Source organism: Papilio machaon, chromosome 11 (assembly GCF_912999745.1).
Source record: "Papilio machaon chromosome 11, ilPapMach1.1, whole genome shotgun sequence".
Taxonomy (NCBI): domain Eukaryota; kingdom Metazoa; phylum Arthropoda; class Insecta; order Lepidoptera; family Papilionidae; genus Papilio; species Papilio machaon.
In genome coordinates, this window is record NC_059996.1 from 4,024,772 (window position 1) to 4,050,830 (window position 26,059).

The window sequence follows — 26,059 nt, forward strand, 5'->3', positions numbered from 1 at the left end:
TCAAACACGTAGGTATAATGAAAGTGACAGGAGATAAAATAAAGAAGAATGAAATTTTTTTAATATTAGGTCCTTACATATGAAATTGGCGTTTTGTATGGGAGGAAAAAAAGTCGAATATTTTTTAATATAATATATTTAATTAATCAAAGTATGAACCATTATTTTCTATGCACTTTTGCCATCTCATAGGTAGTTCATTGATCCCTTTACTAAAAAAACCAGTCGGACGGGAATCAATAAAATCTTTGAAGACGATTTGGACTGCCCCATCGGAGTTGAATTTTTTCCCTTGCAAGAAGTTATCCAAATTTCGAAAAAAATGGTAATCTGTTGGAGCAAGGTCCGGGGAGTACGGAGGATGTCTTAGACTTTCCAATTGAAGCTCTTCTAATTTAGTAGCCGTCTGTTACGCAGTGTGTGGTCTAGCGTTGTCGTGAAGCAGCAGTGGCGTGGAGCGATTGACCAGCCTAGGTTGTTTAGCCGATAGCTTTTCCATCATGGTTTGCAATTGCTGACAATAGACATCAGCCGTAATAGTCTGGCCAGATTTGAGAAAACTGTAATGAACAATACCGGCACTAGTCCACCAAACGCTTACAAGTAACTTTTTTGGGGTTAATTTTCGCTTGGGGCAGGATTTGGCTGGCTGGCCAGGATCCAACCATTGCGCTGAGCGCTTCCGATTATCGTAAAGAACCCATTTTTCATCACAGGTAATGATTCGGTTTAAAATACCTTCATTATTGTGCCGGTTTAGTAATGTAACGCAACAGTCGACGCGCGTTTGCCGGTTTGCTTCAGTCAATTTGTGAGGTACCCACCTTTCAAGCTTTTTAATCGTCCCAATTTGCTTCAAGTGAATTAAAACAGTTTTATCACTAACATCGCAGCCTGCAGCTAACTCGGACGTGGTTTGCGATGGATCCGCTTCCAAAATAGCCTTCAACTCTTCATTATCAACTTGAGTCTCAGGCCGTCCACGGGGCTTGTTTTGCAGATCGAAATTTCCAGAACGAAAACGTTGAACCAAAAACGAACTGTGTTTTCTTTTGCAACACGACCGCCATACACATCATTCACCCTTCGAGTCGTTTCCGCAGCACTAGTGCCACCGTGGAACTCGTACTCGTAAATAATGCGATATTTTTAGTTTTCCATTTTGTAAAACGAGTGACGCAAACAGAAAAAAACAGAAGAAAAAAAACAAACGAATGACGGTCATCGAACCACAGATACATGAGTCTATAGCTGTACAAATTTGAATTTGGAATTCCTTACCAAAGAGGAGAAATTCGTGATTAAATTGGCCAGTACGAAAAACGCCAATTTCATATGTAAGGACCTAATATTAGCGACTGTAAAGCGGCTCGAATTCTGCCGGGAAGTTACCCTCTTTTGCCATTGTTTTAATTTAATTTGCCTAATTAGGGTAAATATGCTAATAAAACAATTGTTCATATATTTCCTTAAATATTATATTACTAAGAATAAACCACAGTTTTTTAACTATACTTTTTGTATTTGTACTCAAAAGTTTTAGTTTATTTAGTTAGTTGCCTCTATTTTATCCAAATTGTCGTTGTTTTGTTCTTGAGAAGCGATGATTTCCTTCTTAAAAGCCCGTCGTCTTGCGTGACGGCCTGGATATCTAATAACTTGTGGTACGTCCCCATTTTGTATAGTTACCTGAAAAATAATAATTCGAGTGTGAAATTCGGCGAGTTTCAACACTTATCAATAATTTTGAGATCATCGTATTTATGTTAACGTAATATGATTAGAAATATAAGGCACCTCACTATAGCGTAAAATATAGAAGATTTTTTTCGTATTTATAGAAGGTTATATAATGAAGGATGTGATTGGTGCGCCATCATGAAAGGTGTTCTATTTTCCTCACTAAGCTATATACTCACATATACCTTCACAATTACTGTTCTATGTTTGCTAACGATGTGATGAGAAACAATCACATACATTATTTTTATTATATTACTAAATAAATATTTGATATAAACTATACGCTATATCTTACTAATATTATAAATGCTAATATTTAGATGGATGGGTGGATGAATTGATAGATGTCAGAAGATATCTTCAAAACTCCTCAACGGATCTCGCTGAAATTTAGTATGGATGTAATACATAGTCTGTAAGAACACATAGACTTCTTATGAAGAGATTTTTTTAATTCCGCGCGAAAAGATTCTCAGGCAACTGGTAGTGTTAAATAAATATTAAGTTAAAAATTCTTACCCTTCTTCTCGCAGGAACATTGTTTTCTAAGAATTTATTTACCGCTCCAAGTGTATTAATGGGTATCTAGAAAAGAATATCGTTATGTCGATACAAATATTACTTTTAACAAAACATTATGTATAAAAACATATTAAGTATCTTTGTGTTTTACAAACAGAATGACAGCGATATATTTTCGTAAAGTGTTTCGTTCAAATCGGATTTGAAATACCTTTAGAAGCATTTTCTATAACAATTGGTTCAGAAACCTTACATAGATGGATCCGTAGTGTGTAACTATTTATGCGCAGTGGCTTTACAAGATTTGAAGTTAAAGTTGTAAGGTTTCAAGATGAAATATAATATACATTCTTCATACTTTAAATACACTTAATACTTTAATGACAAGAATTATGCAGTCAAATTATTTTAAATAGTTTTACGGGACGTAGTTGTATTCCCAAGGTTAACCCTGTATTATAAATAAATAAATAATTAATAAATAAACAATCAATAATAAATAATTACACATTTCATCTAAAAAGTGTTAGAACAGTTGAACGAATGAACCATCTCTAGTCAAAGAATTAAATTCGCTTCCCACTTTACATCGAATAAAGCAAACTGTCACCGTAAGTTGTATCACCGAACTGGGTAGAAAATAAAGGTTCTTGATTGTACATTTAAATGTAAACTTCAGTGTTTGTAGGATTTTTATTTATTTATAAGCATTAGGTACCGTAACCGACATGGCTTGTATCATCTATACAAGGTTATGTCGGTATGCAAAAGAAGCGTACAAGGCGTGCCTGAATTGCGGTAAACTCATAATCTCTGCCTCCAGGTTACGTGTGCTATGTAATAATGATATATGTCTGAAAGCGATGTTATCGTGAAATTCAATTATCGTAACATGTGTACAAACAAGCTGTCTTTGTTTTATACAAAGAAAATAAAAGGGATGTAGTACAGTTGTAACAATAATGAAGTCTCACTTATATGAACTTACCGCTATTATGTCTTCGAGCAACTGAGACGCATTCGGAGTCTTTACCGAGATTTGCGTATCGGATGATTTGACTGATGATGATGATGATAATGATGCATGTTTTGGTGATATTAAATCTGTTTCTGAAGAGAAGTCGTGTAATTATGTATGTGTTGAAATTTGTATTAACACATATTGCCGACTCTATTTAGTCAAAGATGACGTAAGGGGTGACAATATGAATTAATACAAATCAGTACAGCGTTCTGGGGTAAGTAGCTTACATATCTATTTAATACGTCAACATTTCTACGGTCGCCATTAAAAATATCACATAATTACACAATAATTATTATTTTATATTTTTTAAATTAGAAGGTGGCAAACGAGCAAGCAGCCACCTGTATTCTACGAAAAGGCGAAGCGACCGCTATCCGTAGACATCCGCAATTGCAGATGCGTTGTCTACCTTTAATCGAGGGAGGAGGGGACGCACAGAAAGAGAATTCTCCCTTCCTGTTTCCCATCCTCCGTCAAATCCATTTCCCATTCCCTTCCTTTCCTTATAAGAAAAGGGGTATTTATTTCTTGTACACAACCACAAATATAAAAAAGAAGCTTTTCGGATGATATAAGCAAACGAGCAAGCAATCATTTTGGTTTATATAATACAGGCATATAGGTAGTTATTAATGAATGTAAAGATATTCGTAGCAACATTTTAGATTCCATGAGTCTGAAAATCAATTTTTACTATCATATGATTTAACATAGTCCCTTACCTGCTTGCACAGAGCCTGATTTTTGCAGAGATATACTAGTGTTACCAGCTGTATTTGTCAGAAAGGTTCTTACAGCTGTAAGTGCTGCAATAGGAATCTGAAAATAAATTATCACTTACACTCAACGTCTTTTAAACGTTATTTAAGCTATTCTTTACCATAGATTTTTGGTGTCCCTATATCTACTTGAAAACATTCCTTTAATGACAATTAAACCACTCCGACTGTGATATAATTGTGTGCGTGTGACCTTTAACAGTAGAATTATAATACAATTACGATAGTTCACGGCTTAACAGTGCTCAACAACTGGACTAATCTAAAGGGCCTGGTTCGATTTTCGCCATTTTCCAATGTGTTTTTCGATTTTCATATAATGTTAAATTTCTCCAACGTTCTTACGGTTAAGGAAAACATCATGATGCAAGGTACATCATATCTGTGAAAAAATTTGTGTGATTTGTGTGAAGTCAATCAAACCGCGGACCAGCGTGTTGACTAAGGACCATGGAAGGTTTAAAACCCCGTGTATTAGCTGACGTGGATGATTTCACTTACATTAAAAATGTCCTCAAAGAATGATGGATTTCTTTGCAGGTTAACTTCCTTTCTGTACGTAATCTGATCAACTGAATGGACAGATGGGGTAGAGTCTTTGTTTCTACTCTCACTTCCGATGTCAATTCGTTTTTGTATTAATTGTGGTGAATCAATTTTGCTGTCAATTGAATCGCCAACCAAACCATTGATCTGTGAAAATGTTTGAATTTAACATACAATAAATAATATTCTTAGTTCTATTGTTAATTTGACATACTAATTAAAAATATTATAATTTGTATTAAAAGTTATTAAGAAATTGAACTGAAAGAGATATTTAATACTAAAAATACTCGTAAAACGCGACAAAATAAGCCGATTATAGATTCAATTACATTTACGTTACGTTACGTTTCTTTGATTACTTTTATAATGAGAATTTACCGCTTTGTTGATATTGCCTAAATAAGGACATGAAACCTAATCAAAGAAATGGTATCGACAAAGAATGGTAGTACTTATTAATTTTACTCATAGCTATCGATGAGAATTAGGCATCGTCTTTTACCTCCAGGGAGTTGTTCTATTTATTTTCTTTTTTAAAACAACATAGATTAATAAAAATACTGGTTGAACAGAAAATACTAATATATCTTTGTGTGAATTTATTTCGAATAATATTTTATTCTGTTGTATTCAATTGTTTAGCAAACAATTTAATGGGAATATTAACTGTGTCTCCGTGTAAAAAATATTTTATTATTATTATGCTTAAAATGCATGTTCTTAAGGTTTGTGTGGAAAATTTAAGGTTATAACAAACAAATTGCCAGTACATTTTTTGTCAATTAATCATCATCAATTATACAAAATAATAAAATTACTTACATCTTGATTACCGTTGTCGTTTATCACACCGGAGCTTTTAATTTTTAACTTATAAGAACCAACTGGTGGTATCAATTCATTTGTAGCGATGTTTTTGGTCGGTAGTACATTATTATCGTTTTGTCCATTAGAAGAAAGCTGAGTGTTTCCGCCAGCCTGGAACTAAGATTTTTTATTAAAACTTAAACTAGTTAAACTATGCCTATTTTATTGCTATCATGAATGAAAATATAAAATCTTTAATTACACAAAGAAATTGTTTAGTTGAATTAAGAAACATAAGATTTAAGCATGCTTACAAATTAATATTGTTACCTTCATTAGCGGTTAACACCAAAAAGGTCTAAAGTAAACAACAAAATAAATCAGACCATTTTATTTTACCATATACTTTATTATAGATACAAAAAAAAATTGGTGCATAAAACGGCAATTTTTGCGTGTACATATTATTATTATCACTGTTAATTCACCAAACCAGTTAGTCAAAATGCTTGTTTCCCACAAGGGCAGCGCAGTATACACTGCAGTACTATTGACCGTAATTGGGAGATTAAATAATAGCGGTACTGGAATTTACTTTTCACTATTCTGCCATCGTGTGAAACTAGCATAATAGATTACGATTAGTAAGCCATTGATAAAAGCTTCTTCTCCTGTTCGCGTCTCTGTTGTTTTAATTGTTTTCTCCTTAGCCTTTCCTGCCTTCTTCTTTCTTTGTCTGTTCCGTCGACACCTACCAGAGTGGATGAGGAATAACGGTTGCCTGCTTGTGCCGTGGCAAAGCCTGTACCGGCCGATGTGCCTCCGTTAACACCGCCCGCCAAACCTGCGCCCGCCTTTACATTTCCTCCGGCTGTAGCTCCAGCGTAAAGACCGCCTAATAAAATGGTTCCAGGTAGACATTTTCATTTATTTCTTATAATTTTAATAATCTCGACATCAAAACTAAGTAGTATATTTAACATTTCCTGTTTCTCTCAAACCGTTAAAGGTAGAGTTATAAAATAAAAAAAAACATTACCCAGTGAAAAATGTCAAAAACATTTTAGAGAAAATTTTATGTTTAAATGTTTATTCTAGTAAATGTTAAGTACACTATATTATTTTGTGCACACGAAAGAGAGGAAACCTCATTTAGAAAGAGATTAAAAAACTTTCCTTTGAAGAATTTACACTTATTTAACTGATTAAGACAAGGTCTTTTTTAGACAAAAGGGTGGAAAAGGAGCGGCAATTGAATTCGCCAAAGTTAAGGTTGCATCTGATGATATTGCAGATGTTACAGATGTATATGGTAACACCTTCAATCTACAGATTATTTAAAAATGTGAAATTACAGAAATGTCACAATTGCAAAGCTTCCTTATATTTGTTGGAATCTGTTTTAAAATATTTCTTAATATTTTAAAAGAGTCTTCGAGTAAATTTTCTTACTTATTTAAGTCGCTTCAATTTTATTCAAATTTATTCTTCGGCGATACTCTAAGGAATAAGCAAATGACTCGGAAGTTGAGTTAGTTTCAAAGGAATTGAAATAGCTTACCTGATGTTCCACCGTTAGCATCTACAGCACCTCCTAACCCTGCCTTTGCTGACTGACCATGAGGAGTGCCAGCTTCAGCATAAAGACCGCCAGTAGCACCATTTCCTTTGAAAATAAAAAACATATTTTACTAACAAGTTTGCACTATGAAAAAACTACCAAAAACCCACATCAAAGTCAATAGTTGGTGACATAAAATTCCACGTAACCCCGCATATTAGCAGCATAATTTAAACGTTAGCCATGTTAAGGGTTCACAATTTCTTTGCTAGTGTAATCAAAATCAAAATGTAAAATAAAGCTTTTTGATATGAAATCATATAAAAACATAATAATATTTTGTTATTCTGTTAAAAAATATTGAGATAGTAAAATGTTTTTGAACGAGTTTTGTGGCAATGGAAAAACGGTAAGTTGTACAATGAATTCACGCAATTCACACAGTAAAAGAAAAACACTTCCACTTTTGTTTACTTTGCCCAGAATACTTCATCAATCGGTAATAAACGTATGGATTCAGTATTACCTAATAAACCGCCAAGACCAACTGCTGCATGGTAACCTGCGAAGTTCACACCCAGTTTTCCGTCATTAAAGCTGATCAACTGTGGAGCCTGCAAAATAAATAAATACTAACTATATTTAAACAATCACAAGTAAGTTATAATTAAGTAACTAAAGTATAAAATGTGTATAACTATCAAAATTAACTATTTTTGGAACGAAGTTCCTTATCGCGCGTTGTGAAAGGGGGCTAGACGGAAAAAAATCTTACGAAAAGTTGTCACGACACTTTTTGCTATAGTAAGTATGTGAACGACGAATGAGCGCTACTTCACCATGGCAACGACGTGACAATATATAACGAAAATTCATAGAAATAAAATGTACTTCTTGTGAAGACTTAAGTTTTTTATTCATAGAATAAACATTGGTTCCTTCACTAATTAATCGAAAGGAACTTCGTTCCATCCATTTTTTTTCCATTCCAGTTTTTTTTTATATTACAAGGTGGCAAACGAGCAAGCGGCCACATGAATTCGCCGAAATGGCAAAGCGAACGCTGCCCATAGACATTCGCAATAGCAGTTGCGTTGCCTACCACAAATCGAGGAGAAGACGCACAAAAAGAGAATATTTAACCTTCCTATGCATCTCCTCCTCCATCAAATCCACTTCCCCTTTTCATCCTTTCCTTATAAGAAAAGGGTGGGAAGGGAAAGAGGACAAAAACTAGGCCTCCGGCACCACAAACGCGGAATTACTTCCACTTCACGCCTGTCTTCTGTGTGGTCGTGGTATTTCACCGGGCGAGCCGGCCAATTCATGCAACGGATGTTGTTGTTGCTGGCGTCTACCACTGTTAAACTCTAACTACATGTTATACGAAATAGAAATAAAAAAAAACTATATAGAAAAGTCATATACGAATATTTAAGTTTTCAATTTTTTGTGTATTGCTTACCTGTATAAAGAGGAAAGGTTTGTATATTTGTAATGAATAAACTCAAAAACTACTGGACCGTTAAAATGGAATCCCTAAAATAGGATATATTTATTTATGTTATAATAGGTTGGCAACTAAGTGATTGCGGATTTTTTATAAAAATTCAAAGACAATTTTTTCATGGAACTAAATAACTTTATTCTGTAATGTATTTCCCATTTTCATCAATGACCTTTTGACATCTTTCAGGCAGCATCATAATCCCACGTTCATAAAACTTCTGGTTTTTATTAGCAAAAAACTGAATCAGGTACGATTTGACTTCATCATCTATATTGAAATTTTAACCATTCCAGGAGTTGTGTAAAGATCGAAACAAAAAGTAATCCGATGGTGCAAGGTCAGGACTATATGGTGGATGTGGCAAAACATACCAACCAAGCTCCAATAATTTTTGCCGAGTGACCAAAGATGTGTGTGGCCTTGCATTGTCATGATGGAATACAACACTTTTTCGATTTGCCAAGACGGGCCGCTTTTCTTCAACTGCATTGTTTAATTTCGTTAGTTGTTCAATGTAGAGGAACCCATGTATCGAGTTTTTGAACATAGCCAAGTTGTTTTAAGTGATTTTCAATGCATGTATGTGATACATGATGCTTCTCTGCAATCTCACGTGTTGTACTGTGACGATCCGAATCGATTATTGCTTTGATTAGGGCGTCATCAACTTCAACTGGACGATCAGCGCGTTTATCACCTTTGAGTGAAAAATCACCAGAACGAAATTTGGCAAGTCAATTTTGACACTGCCGTTCTTTTAAGGCTTCGTCACCATAAACAGCACATAACTTTTTATGAGCTTGCAATTCGTTTTTCCCCTTGCGGAAATAAAAAAGCAAAATATGACTAAACGTTCCTGTTGATTTTCCATTTTTCAATGAAGACCAAGCGAAAACTACGCAACCGATCAAAAAACTTTTTTTACTAATTGACAGCTGAATTGCCAACTATTAAATAACAAAATGTGTTTTACATTTGTACTACGTCTACAAACCTAAAAATTCAACTTACGCTATGTATGAGTGAAATCCGCAATTACTTAGTTGCCAACCCAATAACTTGCAAACGAGCAAGCGGCCACCTGAATTCACCGAAATAGAGACCGCTGCCCATGGATATCTACAATTGCATATACATTGCCTACCTTAAATTAAAGGAGGAGGGAACGCAGGGACTGGCAGGATAATTCTATGCGTCCCCTCCTCCGCCAAATCCACTTCCTCTCCTAATCATGTCATGGTTATTTGACATGTCAATGTTGCTTAGTGCATCATTTGCGAATGTTTTGTTACTTATAAGAATTTCAGTGATATAAAAAAATATGATAATGAAATTTTTGATGTAATAATGAAGTTTTTTGACTAATAAAGAAGTGACGATTTTTTTCTGCTAATAAGTGGTTTAAACTTATGTAAATATATTTAAACTGTGTTTAAGAATTTTTAAATGCAAAATCAACAAAAGAATTATTAAATACAAACGAATAATTAATTAATTTTAATAGAAGCAAGAAGTGCAAATGCTTCTTTATCTTTTATTTACTAACAGCAAGCATTATTGTATTATTTTGTTTGAAAGGTGAATCAAAGCAACAAGGAAGAAAATTAAAACAATTCCTTATAGCAAATGAAATACAAAAGACGTTCAACTCATTGCACACTTATTTTGATTGCGTCAGAACAATTAAATAATAATAATGGAAGTTAGAACAATCAGATTAAGGAAAATTACCTCTTCTTAAGAAATATGCAAAGAAACACCATGATATTAAAACGTTAAAGCTTCCAAATTGAACTGGTTTTTCCTACTTTTTGTAACACAAAGATCATAATAAAATTCTTATTTTCGTAATTACTTAGCTATCGCCCGAAATTCCGACCGCGCGGAATTAAAAAACAAATCTCAAATATTAGCCTAAGCGCCATTACAGGCTGTAATCTAAATTTCATCTAGAGGGCCTTATACAAAACTTTGCTAAACACGCTTTCGTAACGCCATCGACAAAATATTTCAAAATTTGTATGAGATTTGTTAGTTTACTTTACGCACGGTAGGGGCGCTGTCATTTTGTCCATAACATTTCGAAAACGTTCTCATGAATATTCGTGCTAGGTCCTCCGATCCGTTCAGTTGCTCTGTAGTTAAGTGATAACAACTATCCATCAAAACTTACACATTTTCTATATAGTAAGTTTATTCGGCTCGTATTAATAATTCATACTCCTTTCTTATTTTATTTTTTTGTGACTGATTAGTCACTGTTTGCCTTGAGGAGGCATTTACAGTTTCACCGGGCTTGAGGTGGCCGGGCGCAGATGGCGCTTAGCCTAAACATCGTTTAAGAATAACTAGGCTCGAGGGCTCCCTCAGGAGCCTCGGCTCGGGCTGTTACTTCAATATTATAACCGGATTGGGAGGTCACCGAGCTCTTAGATCGCTTCTTTGGACGCTCCATGGAGTGACTGGGTTCAAGAGCCCCCGAGAGTGGACCTCAGCTTGGGCTGTCACTCATTGCGCGTTTAGCATTCCGATTCAAGGGTGCCCGAGAGGGACGAACCTCCGCTTGATCGGTTGCTATTATCTGATTGCTATTATTAATACAGCTAACATTACTACCACTTTGGAAAGCGTTAGCGCTGGGAGAAGAAGTGGCGGAAGAAACTCCAGCAACGCTTCTATTATTGATAGGAGAAAATCTGCCTGCCATGAGGCCGTATCGCGAGAATGATTGCCGCAGGCGACATCGACTGCAGCGTGTAATCTGTCTGTGATGTTTTAGCTTAGCCTGAGCGATAGTAATTGCATCGTCTTGAAAGTCAAGATCCTTTCTTACTGTTCCATATGGAATTTATTTACATTCATATATGTACGTGTATATATAAACATATGTACATACCACATACGACGCCCCCATCGAATAATCCTGTAATGCACTCTAACCGGGTTCTTGCTTTTCCGTCGAATTCGGCATATAAAGGTCCTATTACACGTTGTGAATTTTTTTTTATATTTTTCTTAATGTTAATTACGGAGATAAAAAGTCATTATTGAAACAGATTTTTTTTTTATTTCCGGTATTATCATTTTTCCTTCATAGCACAGAATACGCCCGGAATACATGAATGAAAATTAAATACAATGAAGCTATAAAAAATTGCTTTGTTTTGGTATCTAAAAGATTCTTGTATTTACAGTAATTATTGATGAAGTTATTAAAGAAATACGGTTTTTTACTTCTCCTGAAAAATTTGATTTTTTCCTATTACGGGGTTATTCGGTGGGGGCGTTGATATGTTGATTATATTTTTCAAAGTTAATAGTGAGATGGCTATATGTTTTACACATCACGTAATTACAGTGGAAACTTACAGGTTATCCATAAAAGTATAAGGCAGTTAAATTTTAATCCTTCAAAATGCATTTATAATCATATTTAATCTTATACTGTTAATATTATTTGAGTACCTACTACGTGTTAACAAAAACATTTCAATGCTCTTATGATTTAAGGTCAGTGTAATAATTATTTCCTGTTTTTCATTATTAATTTAATTTATATATTTATAAGCTAAAATATTTTTTTAAATAATGCAGTGGCTGTAATTTATGTAATGTTAATTTCTACTTAGGTCTATTAACTTTGTTTTTCTTAAATTTTTTTAGGAATAAAACTGTCATACCAAGAGTGTATAAAAAGAAATATTAATAGTTAGTTAATAGTTATAATAGTTAATAGTAATCGTAGTTTGATTTGCACATGAAGTGGTGTTTGAAGTTATAGTAGGAATTGAAAAAAATAAATGAATGACCAATAAAATTGTTATAATCGTTAAAAGGAAATAAGATACTTACTGAATACACATGCGGTAGAAGAAAAACGATGAAAATAACAGGAAAATTCCCCATTCCCATCTTTTCTGTAACGTAAAAGGAAATTGATAAAATAATAGATACCTTTTCAATCTATTAACAGATTCAACTTAAAGCTGATGATAGTCAATTATCAGAATATTCCAAAATACGCATATCGATGTTAAATCTAATATATAAAATTCTCGTGTCACAGTTTTCGTTGCCATACTCCTCCGAAACGGCTTGACCGATTCTCATGAAATTTTGTGAGCATATTCAGTAGGTCTGAGAATCGGCCAACATCTATTTTTCATTTTTTTTTTAACTGCGCGCGGACGGAGTCGCGGGCGACAGCTAGTATTTATATAAAACTTAACTATTTGCGGAGTGCAAATAGTTAAAGTTTTAAATGGCAATAAAAGGCAAGCGTAACGAAAAATATATATATTTTTTCAATTTAACAGATAAGAGTTTTGAATAAAGAACTTAAAACTAAAAACCTTAAAAAATATAATATAAAAACTAAAATATATAATTAAAAGGAGTCCCTTTAGTCACATAATGTTGAGGCACATAAGCACATAAAAGCTTAGAGGTTCAAGACGGTTCAAGGTGACAACAAAATATGATTTTTATTCAAGTACAAGTACGACTCCGTCCGTGTGGAATAAAAAAAAATAAGATTTGTATTTTAAAACAGCCAGTGAATGGGATTCGAATGATAATAATAAAATGTTTTGAAGGTTGTTTCTTCCTAAAAATAAATTCAGTGTTATTTGGAATTTAACCGCTCAAATTGACAGAAGTGTGCTTACTTGAGATTTCACGGATCATTTTGCGACTAGATAAAGCGGAAATAAAACAAGTAAAAGGAAACTATTTACGCACTATTTTTTGCTTTTATCTGATGATTGATCCTCTTAAAAGTTGAGATTCTAGCAAGAAAACTAAAACTCGAATTCCGCTCTTTATTCAAAAGAACTTAATGAAATTAAAAAAAGAAGTTAAGTTTTACAAATTGTGTAAATTAAGAATTACGACAGATTTAATTTTCATTACATTAGCATTGGAAAAATTGGCAGTACTGGCTATTTTTGATACAGAGCCATATTCTTTAGTACAAAGACTTGAAACAACGCAATGCCATGTTTGTTAGGGTAAAACCTAACATGAGCTAAGGCGAAGTATGGAAGCAGATTGTATAGAAAAAAGATAACCAAAAAAGTGTAAGACATCATATGAATATTAATGAATATTATTTATTGTAATAAAAACCTTTTTCCTTCGACTTCCTTTGACTCCGTCCGTGCTGAATTAAAAAAAAAACTTAATAAGTAGCCTATATGTTCTTCCAAACTATGTTCTACATCTGTATCAAATTTCATCAAGGTCCGTTAGACTGTGACGGTATCATCTAACAACCATACATCGTATTAGTAAGACTATTAACCATTAAAATACGTGAGTGTTTAGCCGTTTATATATTAGTTTATGATAATGTCTCACGAAAGTATAAATAATTTAATAAACAATTATTCTTAGCATTACCAATGCCTTTGTTGTTAATAACAATACAAAGAAGTCTGTAATTTTTTATGCTTCTTAATAAAATTTCTAAATAATTAATTAAAACGACTTAAATATTTATACATTTACTTTAATATATCTAAAAACACGTTTCCTTAATATTAGTATATCCTATAGAAGTTTGTTTACTTACAAAACCAATATTATAATTTTGTAAAGAGAATTATATTTTAAAATGTTCGCTTAATATATTAAAACAAAGATAGCGGTTACTCATATTGTAGAGATCTTAATAAATTTGCTGGAATTTTTTTGTTTACTTACTTTTTGAATCGACTTTAAGTCCTTGTTAATGTGAAGTGAATATATTTTTATTATTAACAAGCGATTTCATTATTGGACTATAATATAATAAATTACGTATAAGTTAATTAAAAAAAAACAACCATTTAACAAGTATTTAACATATGCATGTTGTAAACAATGTCTTAAAACTCAATCGCATCAAAAACTGCTATGAACACTGCTTATAATTTGACTAAAAAAAGAGAACGGTAAAAAAAGAAAATAATTTTTTTTACCTAACTTGAGTGTAGGGCTTTTTTATATTACAAGGTGGCAAATGAGCAAGAGGCCACCTGAATTTACCGAAATGGCGAAGCGACCGCTGCCCATAGACATCCGCAATTGCAGATGCGTTGTCTACTCTCAGTCGAAGGAGGAGACGTACAAAAAGAGAATATTTAACCTTCTTTTGCATCTCCTCCTCCATCAAAACCACTTCCCCTTCCCATCCTTTCCTTATAAGAAAAGGGTGGGAAGTTATTGTTTAATGTATTTGATTTGTTTATAAAGTGAATGAATTATTACACTATTTATAGAGTACACTACTACTGTACGAGCAAACGTTAACTGTAAATTGCGTCAAACATCGCAATAACGCCAATGTTACTTTCACTTATTTCTTACAACACGCATAAATATGAATCCACTTAATGTTTATTTTAAAGATTGGATGATACTTTCAGTATTGATTTAATCCGACTGACAGGTAAAAACATCTTACTTATATTATAAATGCGAATGTTTGGATGTATGGATGGAACGAGGTTAAGACTAAGCGCTATCTGCGCCCGGCCACCTCAACTCACCTCATCTTGATTAAGTTTGTAGAACATAGTCCAGAAGAACACATAGGCTACTTATTAAGTTTTTTTTAATTCCACGCGGACGTAGTCGCGAGCGACAGCTAGTTATCTATATTTTAAAACCAGTAGGTGACTAGTGAGCAAGCACTTGACATGTCTAAAATAGCTTAGGGATCATTATCCTACCTTTTGTTGTTATTTTTTTTTGTTGATAGAAGAAAGTAGATTTAAAAAATATTTTCATATCCTTCTAATTCCATACCTCGACAAATAAATTTCAAAATCGAAAAGTACGAAGCTTATAAGGACTAGACATAGACCTCCGGAACTCCGACTGACTCCGACTCCGTTGAATGATTTAAAAATCGGTACATTGATAATTGAAGTTCAACCCATTGTTAATAAATATAACATGCATCTCCTATCTATAAGTATCGGATATCAAATCAATTAGGATATTATTCGCATTACCAATTTCGTAAACACTCATAAAAACGGTTTTGTTTAAACTGTGTTATTTGAATATTTCACATGACGTGCTTTGTTATTTGAATATATTATTTTCATCACAAATTACTATAATATTCCGTGTGTGGTAAAAAGATATTTGTATGCGTTACTTGGCTTTACCAGACCGTATGAATAATTAATGGCTAAAACATTCCATTATACCCTTGTACAATCGAATAAAACCACCTCAGTATCTTGAACAGAGCAAGTATTAATCGTGATTTGAATTAAAGGTTTAAGTATAAACATTGAGTCATAGCTAAGCGTGTGTTTCCACTGCCAAAGTGTCCACAAAAACATATCATTTTCTCAGTATTTTCAAAGAGAATAAGAGGGATGGCAAATAAGTTTCTTGTATATGTTTTGGCAAAGGAATCCCACGGTTACAGTCTGTCAAATTAAGTGTTGTTAAGTGTAACATTACAATTCAGAACCGCGATTAAGTTTTCATGTATATCATTCGTAATAAGCAATCTTAATTATTGTAATAAAAGACAATAGCTGTAGAATAATGTTGTTCTTATGATATTCTGAGAAAGAATACTTTTTGATTGAACTTAGGTATTGAAATTATATTAAGTCACATACATGCTTATGTACCTCGACAAAAGAAGTTTTTATTTCTTTTTTCAATAATCGCTATTTAATCTTCACGACAAATAATAATATTAGAATTTGATAAACAATTTAAAAATAGTTATTAAATATTCAAACAATTTACCAAAAATTATAAAACTAAAATCAAAAGTTATTCCTCAACCATTAACAAAAATAAAACTTACCAATTCGACTTGTCAATGTAATACAAAGCAAAGTATTATTTCACTATAATAGCCGTAATTTATTCGTAATTTTCGAAATAGATTATAATGTATGTACTTTGAGTATTGGTGTAACTATAATTGCGTGCGCAGTCGAAGGCTTAGCGGAAAAAACTAGTCATGAGTCGCGCCGTTCTCTTCTTTTGTTTGTCGCAACGCGCGGGGACCGGTTAGCCGCCGGGTTTAATTGGTACTTCGCTAAAATTCACACTAATATAATATTCTTTAATTAATAAACAATCTATAATTTTACTCAAGCAATCATGACACAAGTAGCCTATGGTATTGCTAGTATTGACTTAATACAATAAATTAATATTTTTAAAGTGCAGGTACATAATTTGTAGAGATAGATAAGACTTTGCCAATGGACGGTCTTTTTCCTCACAAAATTAAAGTTAATTTTTTATTTTTCAAGGTCTTCTCAGATTGAACAATTACAAACTTAGGAAGAAAAATGTTATTAGATAAAATTTCTGACACTGTAAGATTGTGCGAACATATATATTCAATTAGATTTGCTTTAAAAATTCTAGAACTTTACTTGAAAAAATGATTTTTTTTCTGGTGCTATTTTTTAAAGCGTAAAGTAGAAAACAAATGACCGCTGCCCATAGACATCTGCAATAAGTTAAATGGATGCTAATGCGTTCCTTATCTTGAGTGTACAGAGGAGGTACAAAAAATGATATTTCCCTTTTCCTACGCATCCTTGTACCCCGCCAAATCCACCTTTCCTTCCCATCCTTACTAAAAAAGGGAGATAATAGAACAGGTCGAAATTATGGCCTCCGACACACTCCGGAAACTCGGACATAATACTTCTACTTCAAGACTGTGTTATGTATACTCGTGGTATTGCATCTGTCAAGTTGGCCATTTGTGTAGCAGCTAAAGATACTGCGATCTCTACCACTGTTATAAATATTTAGTTTTCATGTATATTTAAGTATGTAGATTTATTTTTTAACAAAAAAATTACCTTTGTTACGATAAAATAAATTATTAATCAGCCAGTTAGAATAAATATAAAAAAGTGAAAGACAAATAAAATACTAAAGAAAACATTAATGAAATTATTAAATAGACAACATGAGTCGTCATTCCTCTGTATTTTTTTAGTCACATATCCGAATTGAAGTATGAGAGAATTTGTTTGTTCTAGTTTTCCTTAAAAACCCACATGTGTTTGTTGTTAACAAATATTTGCCCCACAAATGAAAATTTATCAGTCCAAATAACATTGAGAAAAATTTAGACAGTCTTTGACTATTTTAAATTCTTTGATTGCCACAGTATTAAAAATGTATTACAATTTTATCATACTTAAAAAATCGTAATTATTAAATAGTACAATTAAAAAACATATTGTCTCGTAATAGTTTTGTATGAAAGATTTCTTAAAATAATATTTTCTTAAAAGATCTGTTCTTACAAATGACTAGCTGTCGCCCAAGATTCCGTCCGCGCGGAATTATAAAAAAACTGAATTAGTAGACCATATGTTCTTTCAAACTATGTTCTACAACTATGCATTTTCAGTTAGATCCATGCAACCGTTCTGGAGATACTTTCTATCTAACATCCATCCATCGGTCGATCCGTACATTCAAACATTCGCATTTATTATATACTGGCAGTCACCCGCGACCCCGTCCGTGCGGATTTAAAAAAAAAGTAATGAGTAGCCTCTGTGTTCTTCCATATTATGTATACATTCATCCATCCATCCATTTAAATATTCGCATTTATAATATTAAGTATTAATAAGAATTAAGATTTTAAATAAACGTCTGCCAAATTCTCAGGACATTGTAGTGTAGGGGACTAATTTCCTTGTCCCTAAGCTGAATAGTTAATGAATACGCTCACGTACTGGATATAAATTTTGTCTCTCCAGAGTTTCACGGAGGACTACTTAAATAGTATTATTATAAATTTGACACGTAAAATTCCTATAAAGTAGATCAACTCAAGTGATATACGAGCGTTTGGATACTTGAATTTGATGAAATTGAGGAATTACACAAACCTATCTAAGTTATTTTACCTTTATGAGGTTGTAAACACACGCTTATTAAAATAGACATCTTACTAATATTTTAAATTAGCTGCCGCCTGCGACTCTGTCTGCGCGGCATTAATAAAAAACTTTATAAGTAGCTTACGTGTTCTTCCAGACTATGTTCTACAACCGTGCCAAATTTCATCAAGATCCGTTGAGCCGTCTCGGAGATACCTTGAAACAAACATTCATCCATTCATCTTAACATTCGCATTTAAAATTATAATATTAGTAAGATGTGAATTTTTAGCTGGATGGATGTTTGTTTGAAGATCTCCGAAACTGCTTAACGGGTTGTGATGAAAATTGGCACAGATGTCGAACATAGTCTGGAAGAAGACATAGGCTACTTATTATGTTTTTTGTAATTCCGCGCGGATGGAGTCGCGGGCAAAAGCTAGTGTGTCATAAATTTACACTGAAATGTTCCAAAATAAATCAATAGACAATATATTGTCAGCCAGTTACATGTGTAAATATACAATAATTTCTCATATCCAATGAATTCGACTATACATCTAGTATCTAACTGCAAAGGATAGAAGAAACAATAGAAAAGTGTTTTTTAAGAGTAGTGTGTTAGTAAAAAGCGGTAAGTGAAACCTTACAGAAAGTGTAAGAATTTTATTAAATGCTGTATAATAAATAGATTTTATAACAATACGATGACGTTGAATTATTTTATTATACAATCGTAAATTCTTTTAAACAAAGAATTCGTATTAGTACTATTATACTACTTGAAAAAATATGGTGTTAGTACGTTAGCCGCACCAAATTTTCTGTTGTTTAATTTTTCTATGCTTAAATTAATATTACTTGTTTTAAACACAATCTAATATTTAAATTTGGTATTTTTGAGGATATTGCCCATACAAACACTTATTTAATGACGAGATGAAAAGTTCACCATAATATGACATCACACTTTTTCTAAGAATAAATATTTATTAACTTAATTAAGTTTACTAATATTTTATTGGTATTAAAAATGCATTTTTTCTGTATCATAACACATAATTACGTATAATTATAGTAACTATCATAATTCTATTGAACTAATTATCAGATGATTCACCATATAAATAACATTGTGTAATAATTAATTTGAGAATAATTATTTGCCAATTCTATTGTTTAATGAATATCGAAAATATAAGATAAGTAAATGAAATTACTAACGAAACGATGTTGTAAAAATGACGTCAGATATAATGTCATTGACCTCTCCGATCCGTTGGACATCGTTGATATATTCCGACGAACTTATCTGACCCGGTGGGAAGAAGCGCTTCTCCGTCAAAATAAAAAAAAGTGACAAGATCCTTGTCAGACTCTAGCTGTCTTCTGTGTTTATGCCTAAGTAGGTTTTACACATTTTCTGACAGAACTGAAAGATAACAGCGCTTATCTCACAAGTTCAGATTAGTTTGTAGCACTATAAGTGTTACCTCGGTTAAAAATTGCGTTAGATAACTTAAGAACAGTGTATTGCTCAAGTGGATCATTAAGTTACGCATTAAGTTTATCATAACTGCATACTTAACTCTTAAGTGATGTACTTAACTTAGTTACACTTAACTTAGTGAAGCATAATAGATCTTAAAAACGAACTTAAGAAAACACTGCGAAGGCTTTTTAAAAATATTGTATTGCTTAATTTTAATTTTTATCATTTAATCAATAAAAACACCTATTATTTGTTATATTTATTCATAAGCAAGAACAACGTTACTTATAAACACTGAGATAGTGCTTGCTATCTCTATTTTATTAAATAGAACTTAACGACCTGTGTACGTAGCAAATATTGTGTGTAATTATTGTGGAAATACCAAAAATTTTTACTACAAACATTATGTTTGCTACCGTGACATTTAAATTCAATTCACCTTGAAACTTCTTACGTACTTAAGAGCTAACCAGATTTATAATGAAATCCGAAGTAAACATTCTAAGAGGTAATGTAATGTACTCGTTATAATAAAAAAATGTGAGAATACGTAATACCTACGATAAAAAATTAACCGTGTCAATAAGGTATATGACGTTGTGATAATATTTACGTTAGACCTATAATTTTGTTAGCATATATTTTACGTATTACTTATGAATACTCCGATTAAAAGACTTACCTGAATTCAAAGTTGATTTGTTTTGGGGATAAAGAACTTAAAATTACAAAGTCCGATTAGCGTGAATATTTTATTTTTATTATACTACTAGCTGTCGCTCGCGACTCCGTCTACGTGAAAATAAAAAAACTTAATAAAGTCTTTTTTATTTTTACGTAGACGGAGTCTATGGATGTCTACGGAGTCTATGTGTTCTTCCAGAACATGTTTTACATCTGTGCCAAATTTCATCATGATCCGTAGAGCCGTTCCGGAGATACCTTCTTACAAACATCCATCAATCCATCCATCCATTCATATAAACTTTTGCTTTTGTAATGTTAGTAAGACTACCGCATACTTAATAAGTATTTTAAAGGTCGACAAAGGATCCTGAGACACACAAAAGAATCCAATTCTAAAACTCCTTGAATAAAACTTATAAACTCAAACGTCATTTAGATGCACTCTTTTGAAAGTATATTGAGATTGCACTAAGTACGTAATCACTTCTGAATGCAGACAGAGATTACGGATTTCTATTTTGTTGAATACAGCTACACGTACCTGTTGTACATCCACATACGTAATGCATAGATAAACATATCTGTTGAGTTGATAGAATTACACGAAGGATTTCTAACACAAAGTGTAGCAGTGACTAAAGGCGAAATTAGCGTAAGTTTATGAATGAGAATTTTACTCATAACGACTGGTTAAGTAACCAGTAAACGTCTCTGTCAGTGCGGCGTATATGAAAAATAGACCTTGTTAAAATGACGTAAGTAAAATGACTCCGTCAGCGTGGAATTAAAAAAAAAAACTTAATGAGTAGCCTATGTGTTCTTCTAGATTATGATCTACACCTGTGCCAAATTTCATCAAGATCCGTTCCGCCGTTCCGGAGATACATTCAAACAAACATCCATCCATCCATCCATCTAAACATTCGAATTTATAATATTGGTAAGATTATTTCTTATGAAATAACAACAACATAACTCACGACCTTAACACAGAGGGGTAGGCGGACATGGACCACTATTTGTCACGGTAATAACACACATCGCTTCTTCTACATTCATGCATCTACCCATACATGCATGTAAGTTTCGTGTGCTCTCAATAATGCCTAACTTGAGTATTTCATCAATCTGGACGGTATAAGACTGTCAGCTACGGCCTCAACTATAAGATATTAATTCAATTAAAAAAAAAACATGGGTAAAAACGATCACAAACCAGTTATTGAAACGCACAATTATTCCACGCGCCCTTTATGAAGTTACCTTTGAGATATAATATTGGAAGTTCCATTTAATTTTTTTATTTTTGTTTTAATATTAAAGAGATGCACACTGTATAAAAATTATCTACGTTAAATTATTAAAAAGTACAATATTGGTGTCGTTGTTTCGTTTGCAGTATAAGGGGAAAAAATAAACTACAATATTTACCTAATTCTATAACGAGCAAGAATGCACACTGGCGCTTTTGGTGTAACTTCTACCACCAACCGTTGCCGTTTTTTATAAAGTGAAACAACTTGAGGGCCTTAAAAAAGTTTATACTCAATAGCTGAGAACATTAAGACGGACTTTGGTCAACCATATCGTTACTGGTACCCTATATTTTACTATAGTACCTTTCACCTCTGTTTTATACTGTTCTTTCCTTATGTAACTGATCGTTAATAAATAATGTCGCATGCAATATAAATAAAATGTCTTTTGTTTTAAAAAAACATAAAACAATATTTTTTTGTATTTGTTATTAAAAAATACTGTGGTGTTTTTCCAAACAAGTTGTTTTGCAGGTACCAGTTTCAAGTGTAAAGTAAATTATAACCACAAACAACATCGACATTTACTTCCTCAGTCTGGAAAATATAGAGAAAGATTAAAGAATTTAATTCTAGATTTTGAAACGAGTTTGACTTAGTAAGAATTGACTGTATTAAATTTAAGAAATTTTATTCTTTTCAAAGTTTTGGAGAAACGCAGACTTTGCAGAAAGACTGACAAAAATTAAAAAAATGGGATTTTTGTTATAAACAACGCAAATACAGGAAGTTCACGAAATAATTTTTTTTCGATATAAACACTCTAATTTTCTTTATGTTATATATTGATAAGAAATTAAGTAAGTATGTTGGTGTGAAAAAATAATAATTGCCCGGAAAAAACAAACGTACAAAAGTAGGAGCAAAAACTTTAGACTGTTTATATTTTTGAGCATAATCGTTGACCAAGGTGTTTTTGAATATTTTAAATTTAACCACAACTATATTTCAAGGCCTTTTGTATGCTAAGAAAACCAATATGTTAAGTAATCAATGAGGAAGAAAGTTTATTAAAAACAAGTATGTTACGAAATCGCCGAATGTTACAACTAAAAAAACCAATATGTTAAGCAATCAATGAGGAAGACGAGGACGAATGTTACAAATTATAAAATAATTATTCATGGCAATGCGGAATTATAACGCAATTATAAGGAAAATAATGTCAATGAACCAAATCAAATAAAGCTATATTGTTAACTATAGACCGTCAAACTTGTTTGACCCGGTAGGCATAAGTGACACTGGGGAGAAAATGTTAAAGCTCTCAGTAGGTGGCGCGAGCGTCAAAAGTCGGCTGTCATCTGTCAAATTATACATAATTGAGGCGATTAAAAAACATTAAAAGCATTCTTTACTGGCTTTTCCGGAATTACAAGCCCAAGCCCTGAGCAGGAAAGTATCTACAGCTGGGAAAAAAGCACTTTTATTTTATATACTATAATTTATCAACTTTCTTCAATATTTTCCTTTTTTTGATGAAATTTAACGGAAGTCTATAACTACAGTCAAGTCAAGAAATAAGGTCAAGTCTCTTTGTATATGTGTGATATATTTAGTGCTACTGTCACTTTCGATCATGCTGACTTCTATAGTGACTAAAAGGCAGTTTTACTTCCAATTACAATAACTCATTAGTGTAAGAAACTTATCTGTCACATTCAGAACGGTACTGTCATCGTGACTTGTTTTTAGAAAATGTGTTAATCTTTTTAAGCATAAAAAATTTTACATATGAATGACTAGACAATACAATTCGACAAGGATTTTATTGAACTTTTTTGACATTCACAGGGTGGCGTTAATGAGTTAGTGTCACTTATACCCACCGGGTCAGATAACTTTGTCAGTCTATTCTATAACTTCGTCGGTCTAGTTTTACGTCACATTTAACGATAAAATTGATGGTATGTGATATCAAAACGTATTTAAAGTTACTGTAGGAGTTTAGAAAACTACACCGCAACAACAATTACAACAATTATTATTTACTACAATTTATCATCATCATCTCCCTGGCCTTATCCCACTATGTGGGGGTTGGTACACGAAGTTTTATAAACCTTAAAGTTTTGGCTTAATTTTATGGCCGGCCGCCTGCCTTTTGCCAACCCTACTTGGGAGGAATATCTTAAAATTAAATACAATACAAATTAAATAATTATAGCTAAATAATTAAAAATTACTTCTAAAAATACACCAACAGTTAAATTAGCAATAAAACATTATAAATAGAAGAAAACTTAAATTTCTTGTCTTGATAATCGTCCTGTATTGGTCTTTCAAAACTTTATTCACTCCAATAGTCATTCTGGTCTGGTCTCACTCCGATTTGGTCATTCAAGGTGGCGGTATATTTGCATTATCAAGTGTTAGACTTTTATTTTTCCATTTCATATATATTCCATATCTTAGATATTGAGTATTGCAATTTTATTGTATTGCAATCAGTGGTACTCTGTTATATACGTCATTCCCGGACACCCTGTATTTTAATAATCACGGCATAAGTACCAGTTACTATTCTAACCTAACTTTTAATGTAATTATGGAGCACGTAACAATAACTGAATGTAAATATTGTGAAATAATTAGAAATGTTAGATATAATACTTAATATTTCATGAAAAATGCTGTAATCTCAAGATGTTTCTGCAAGGTATGTAAATTCATAGAACACGGTATTTGCATCACTAAGAAACGCTAAGAAATATTCTACTTTAGAAGCTTATTTTGCGTCTGAACATATTAACTAATACTTCTAGATAGAGCGTTCGGAGCACAAATGTAAGGCGTATTAGGAGACCACCGGAGGTTCTATGTGTGAAAAAATCAGTACAATATTTCAAAAAAAAAAATCGAATATAACCAATTTTCTAATGTTTATATTTTATTTATTAGCTAAGGTTGTTCTATAGTTTTCATGATTGAAATATACCTTTATTAATATCATCTGTACTAGAGTATGACAAAATAAATGATAACAGTATTATTATTCAGTAATTTAATCTACTTAAATCTAGCATCGTATATTATTAAAAAAGGGATCGTATTTGTTGTTATCATGCCGTGACACCTGAAATTATTTCAATATTTTATTACCCTGCGAGCGTCTTGTTTAGAGAACGTAAAATTATTTTTTAGCCGACTTCAAAAAGAAGGAGGTTATCAATTCGACTGTATTTTTTTTATATGTGTTACTGCGAATCTCCGCCCCTGGTGGTCCGATTTTGATAAAAATTATTTTAATCGAAAGGAAGTGCTTGCAGATGGGTCCCATTTTTTTGTTTTTCTTATATATCTATACTAACATTGTATTCAATACCTTATGTCATATAAAAATTATGGGATCCATTGCAAGCACTATCTTTGCTTTAAAAAGAATCATCAAAATAGGCCCACCAGAAACCAGTAGGTATAAATACATAATAATGATACAGACGAGTCAAGAACCTCCTCCTTTTTGAAGTCGGTTAAAAAGATACTAAGTTAATACCGTAATGTTTTATATATCCTCTGTTTTACTCCTATTTTCTGCTAAGCCACGAAATAATTTTCACCATGATGTAAATAATTATTTCTGAATGGTTTGTGTATATTTTATATTTCATTGTAATTAAAGTTGGTATGATAGAAATAAATTAAATGTTGATGCCTTGTCAATCAGGCGAAGCCGCGGCGGGTCGCTAGTTATAAAATAATTTTCCTTTTATGTATTGATAGTCTGCTGTATCCCATAAATGTATATTTTATATCCTCGACAGCTCATTCACGCAACGGCGAAATCCTCAATAATATTCCAAATAATATTTTTATTAACATTGTAATTCGCGTCATGATAACTAATATTCGAATATTGTTGAGGTACTTTATCAACTCAATAAAATTTGAATTGTAAAAATACAGACTCAAAATCTTACTAATATTATAAATGCAAATGTTTGAATGGATGTTTGTTTGAAGGTATCTCCAGAACGGCTAGTCTGGAAGAACACATAGGCTACCTATTATGTTTTTTTAATTGCGCGCGTCCGGTCGCGGGCGACAGTTAGTTATAAATAAAAATGATCTATAGGTGTATTATTGTCATCTGCCATCGCAAAAAATCCAATGACAGTAATATTATAGAAGTTAGACAAGGAAATGCTCGAAAATCAGCAGGTTAGTAGTACGTAATATTTC

General features: G+C 32.4%; 1 protein-coding gene across 3 annotated transcripts; it reads right to left on the reverse strand.

Annotated features, from left to right (window-relative positions):
- Window positions 1–1,488: 1,488 nt before the first annotated feature.
- Window positions 1,489–16,477, reverse strand: LOC106714293. 3 transcript variants are annotated; one of them, XM_014507314.2, is made up of 11 exons: window positions 16,318–16,477; window positions 12,351–12,415; window positions 7,515–7,602; window positions 6,989–7,093; window positions 6,183–6,322; window positions 5,443–5,604; window positions 4,573–4,764; window positions 4,015–4,111; window positions 3,254–3,369; window positions 2,263–2,328; window positions 1,489–1,689 (listed from the first exon to the last, which is right to left on the reverse strand). In XM_014507314.2, the coding sequence occupies exons 2-11, from the start codon at window positions 12,408–12,410 to the stop codon at window positions 1,549–1,551; spliced, it is 1,167 nt and encodes a 388-aa protein (XP_014362800.2). In that variant the 5' UTR covers window positions 12,411–12,415; window positions 16,318–16,477; the 3' UTR covers window positions 1,489–1,548. The 3 variants fall into 3 exon arrangements, 2 of the variants coding, with proteins under 2 accessions (XP_014362800.2, XP_014362792.2); XM_014507306.2 differs by having other exon boundaries at window positions 1,490–1,689; window positions 3,254–3,375; XR_001357165.2 differs by lacking the exon at window positions 3,254–3,369 and having other exon boundaries at window positions 1,666–1,689.
- Between the last annotated feature and the right edge of the window lie 9,582 nt (window positions 16,478–26,059).

Excerpts from the sequence above, each read along its gene's own strand:
- LOC106714293 (XM_014507306.2), bottom strand. The coding sequence starts at position 12,410 with ATGGGAATGGGGAATTTTCCTGTTATTTTCATCGTTTTTCTTCTACCG. Across the intron at positions 4,765-5,442 it reads ACGACAACGGTAATCAAGAT|ATCAATGGTTTGGTTGGCGA; the intron begins GTAAGTAATTTT and ends ACATTTTCACAG. Across the intron at positions 2,329-3,253 it reads TGCTCGAAGACATAATAGCG|ATACCCATTAATACACTTGG; the intron begins GTAAGTTCATAT and ends ATTCTTTTCTAG.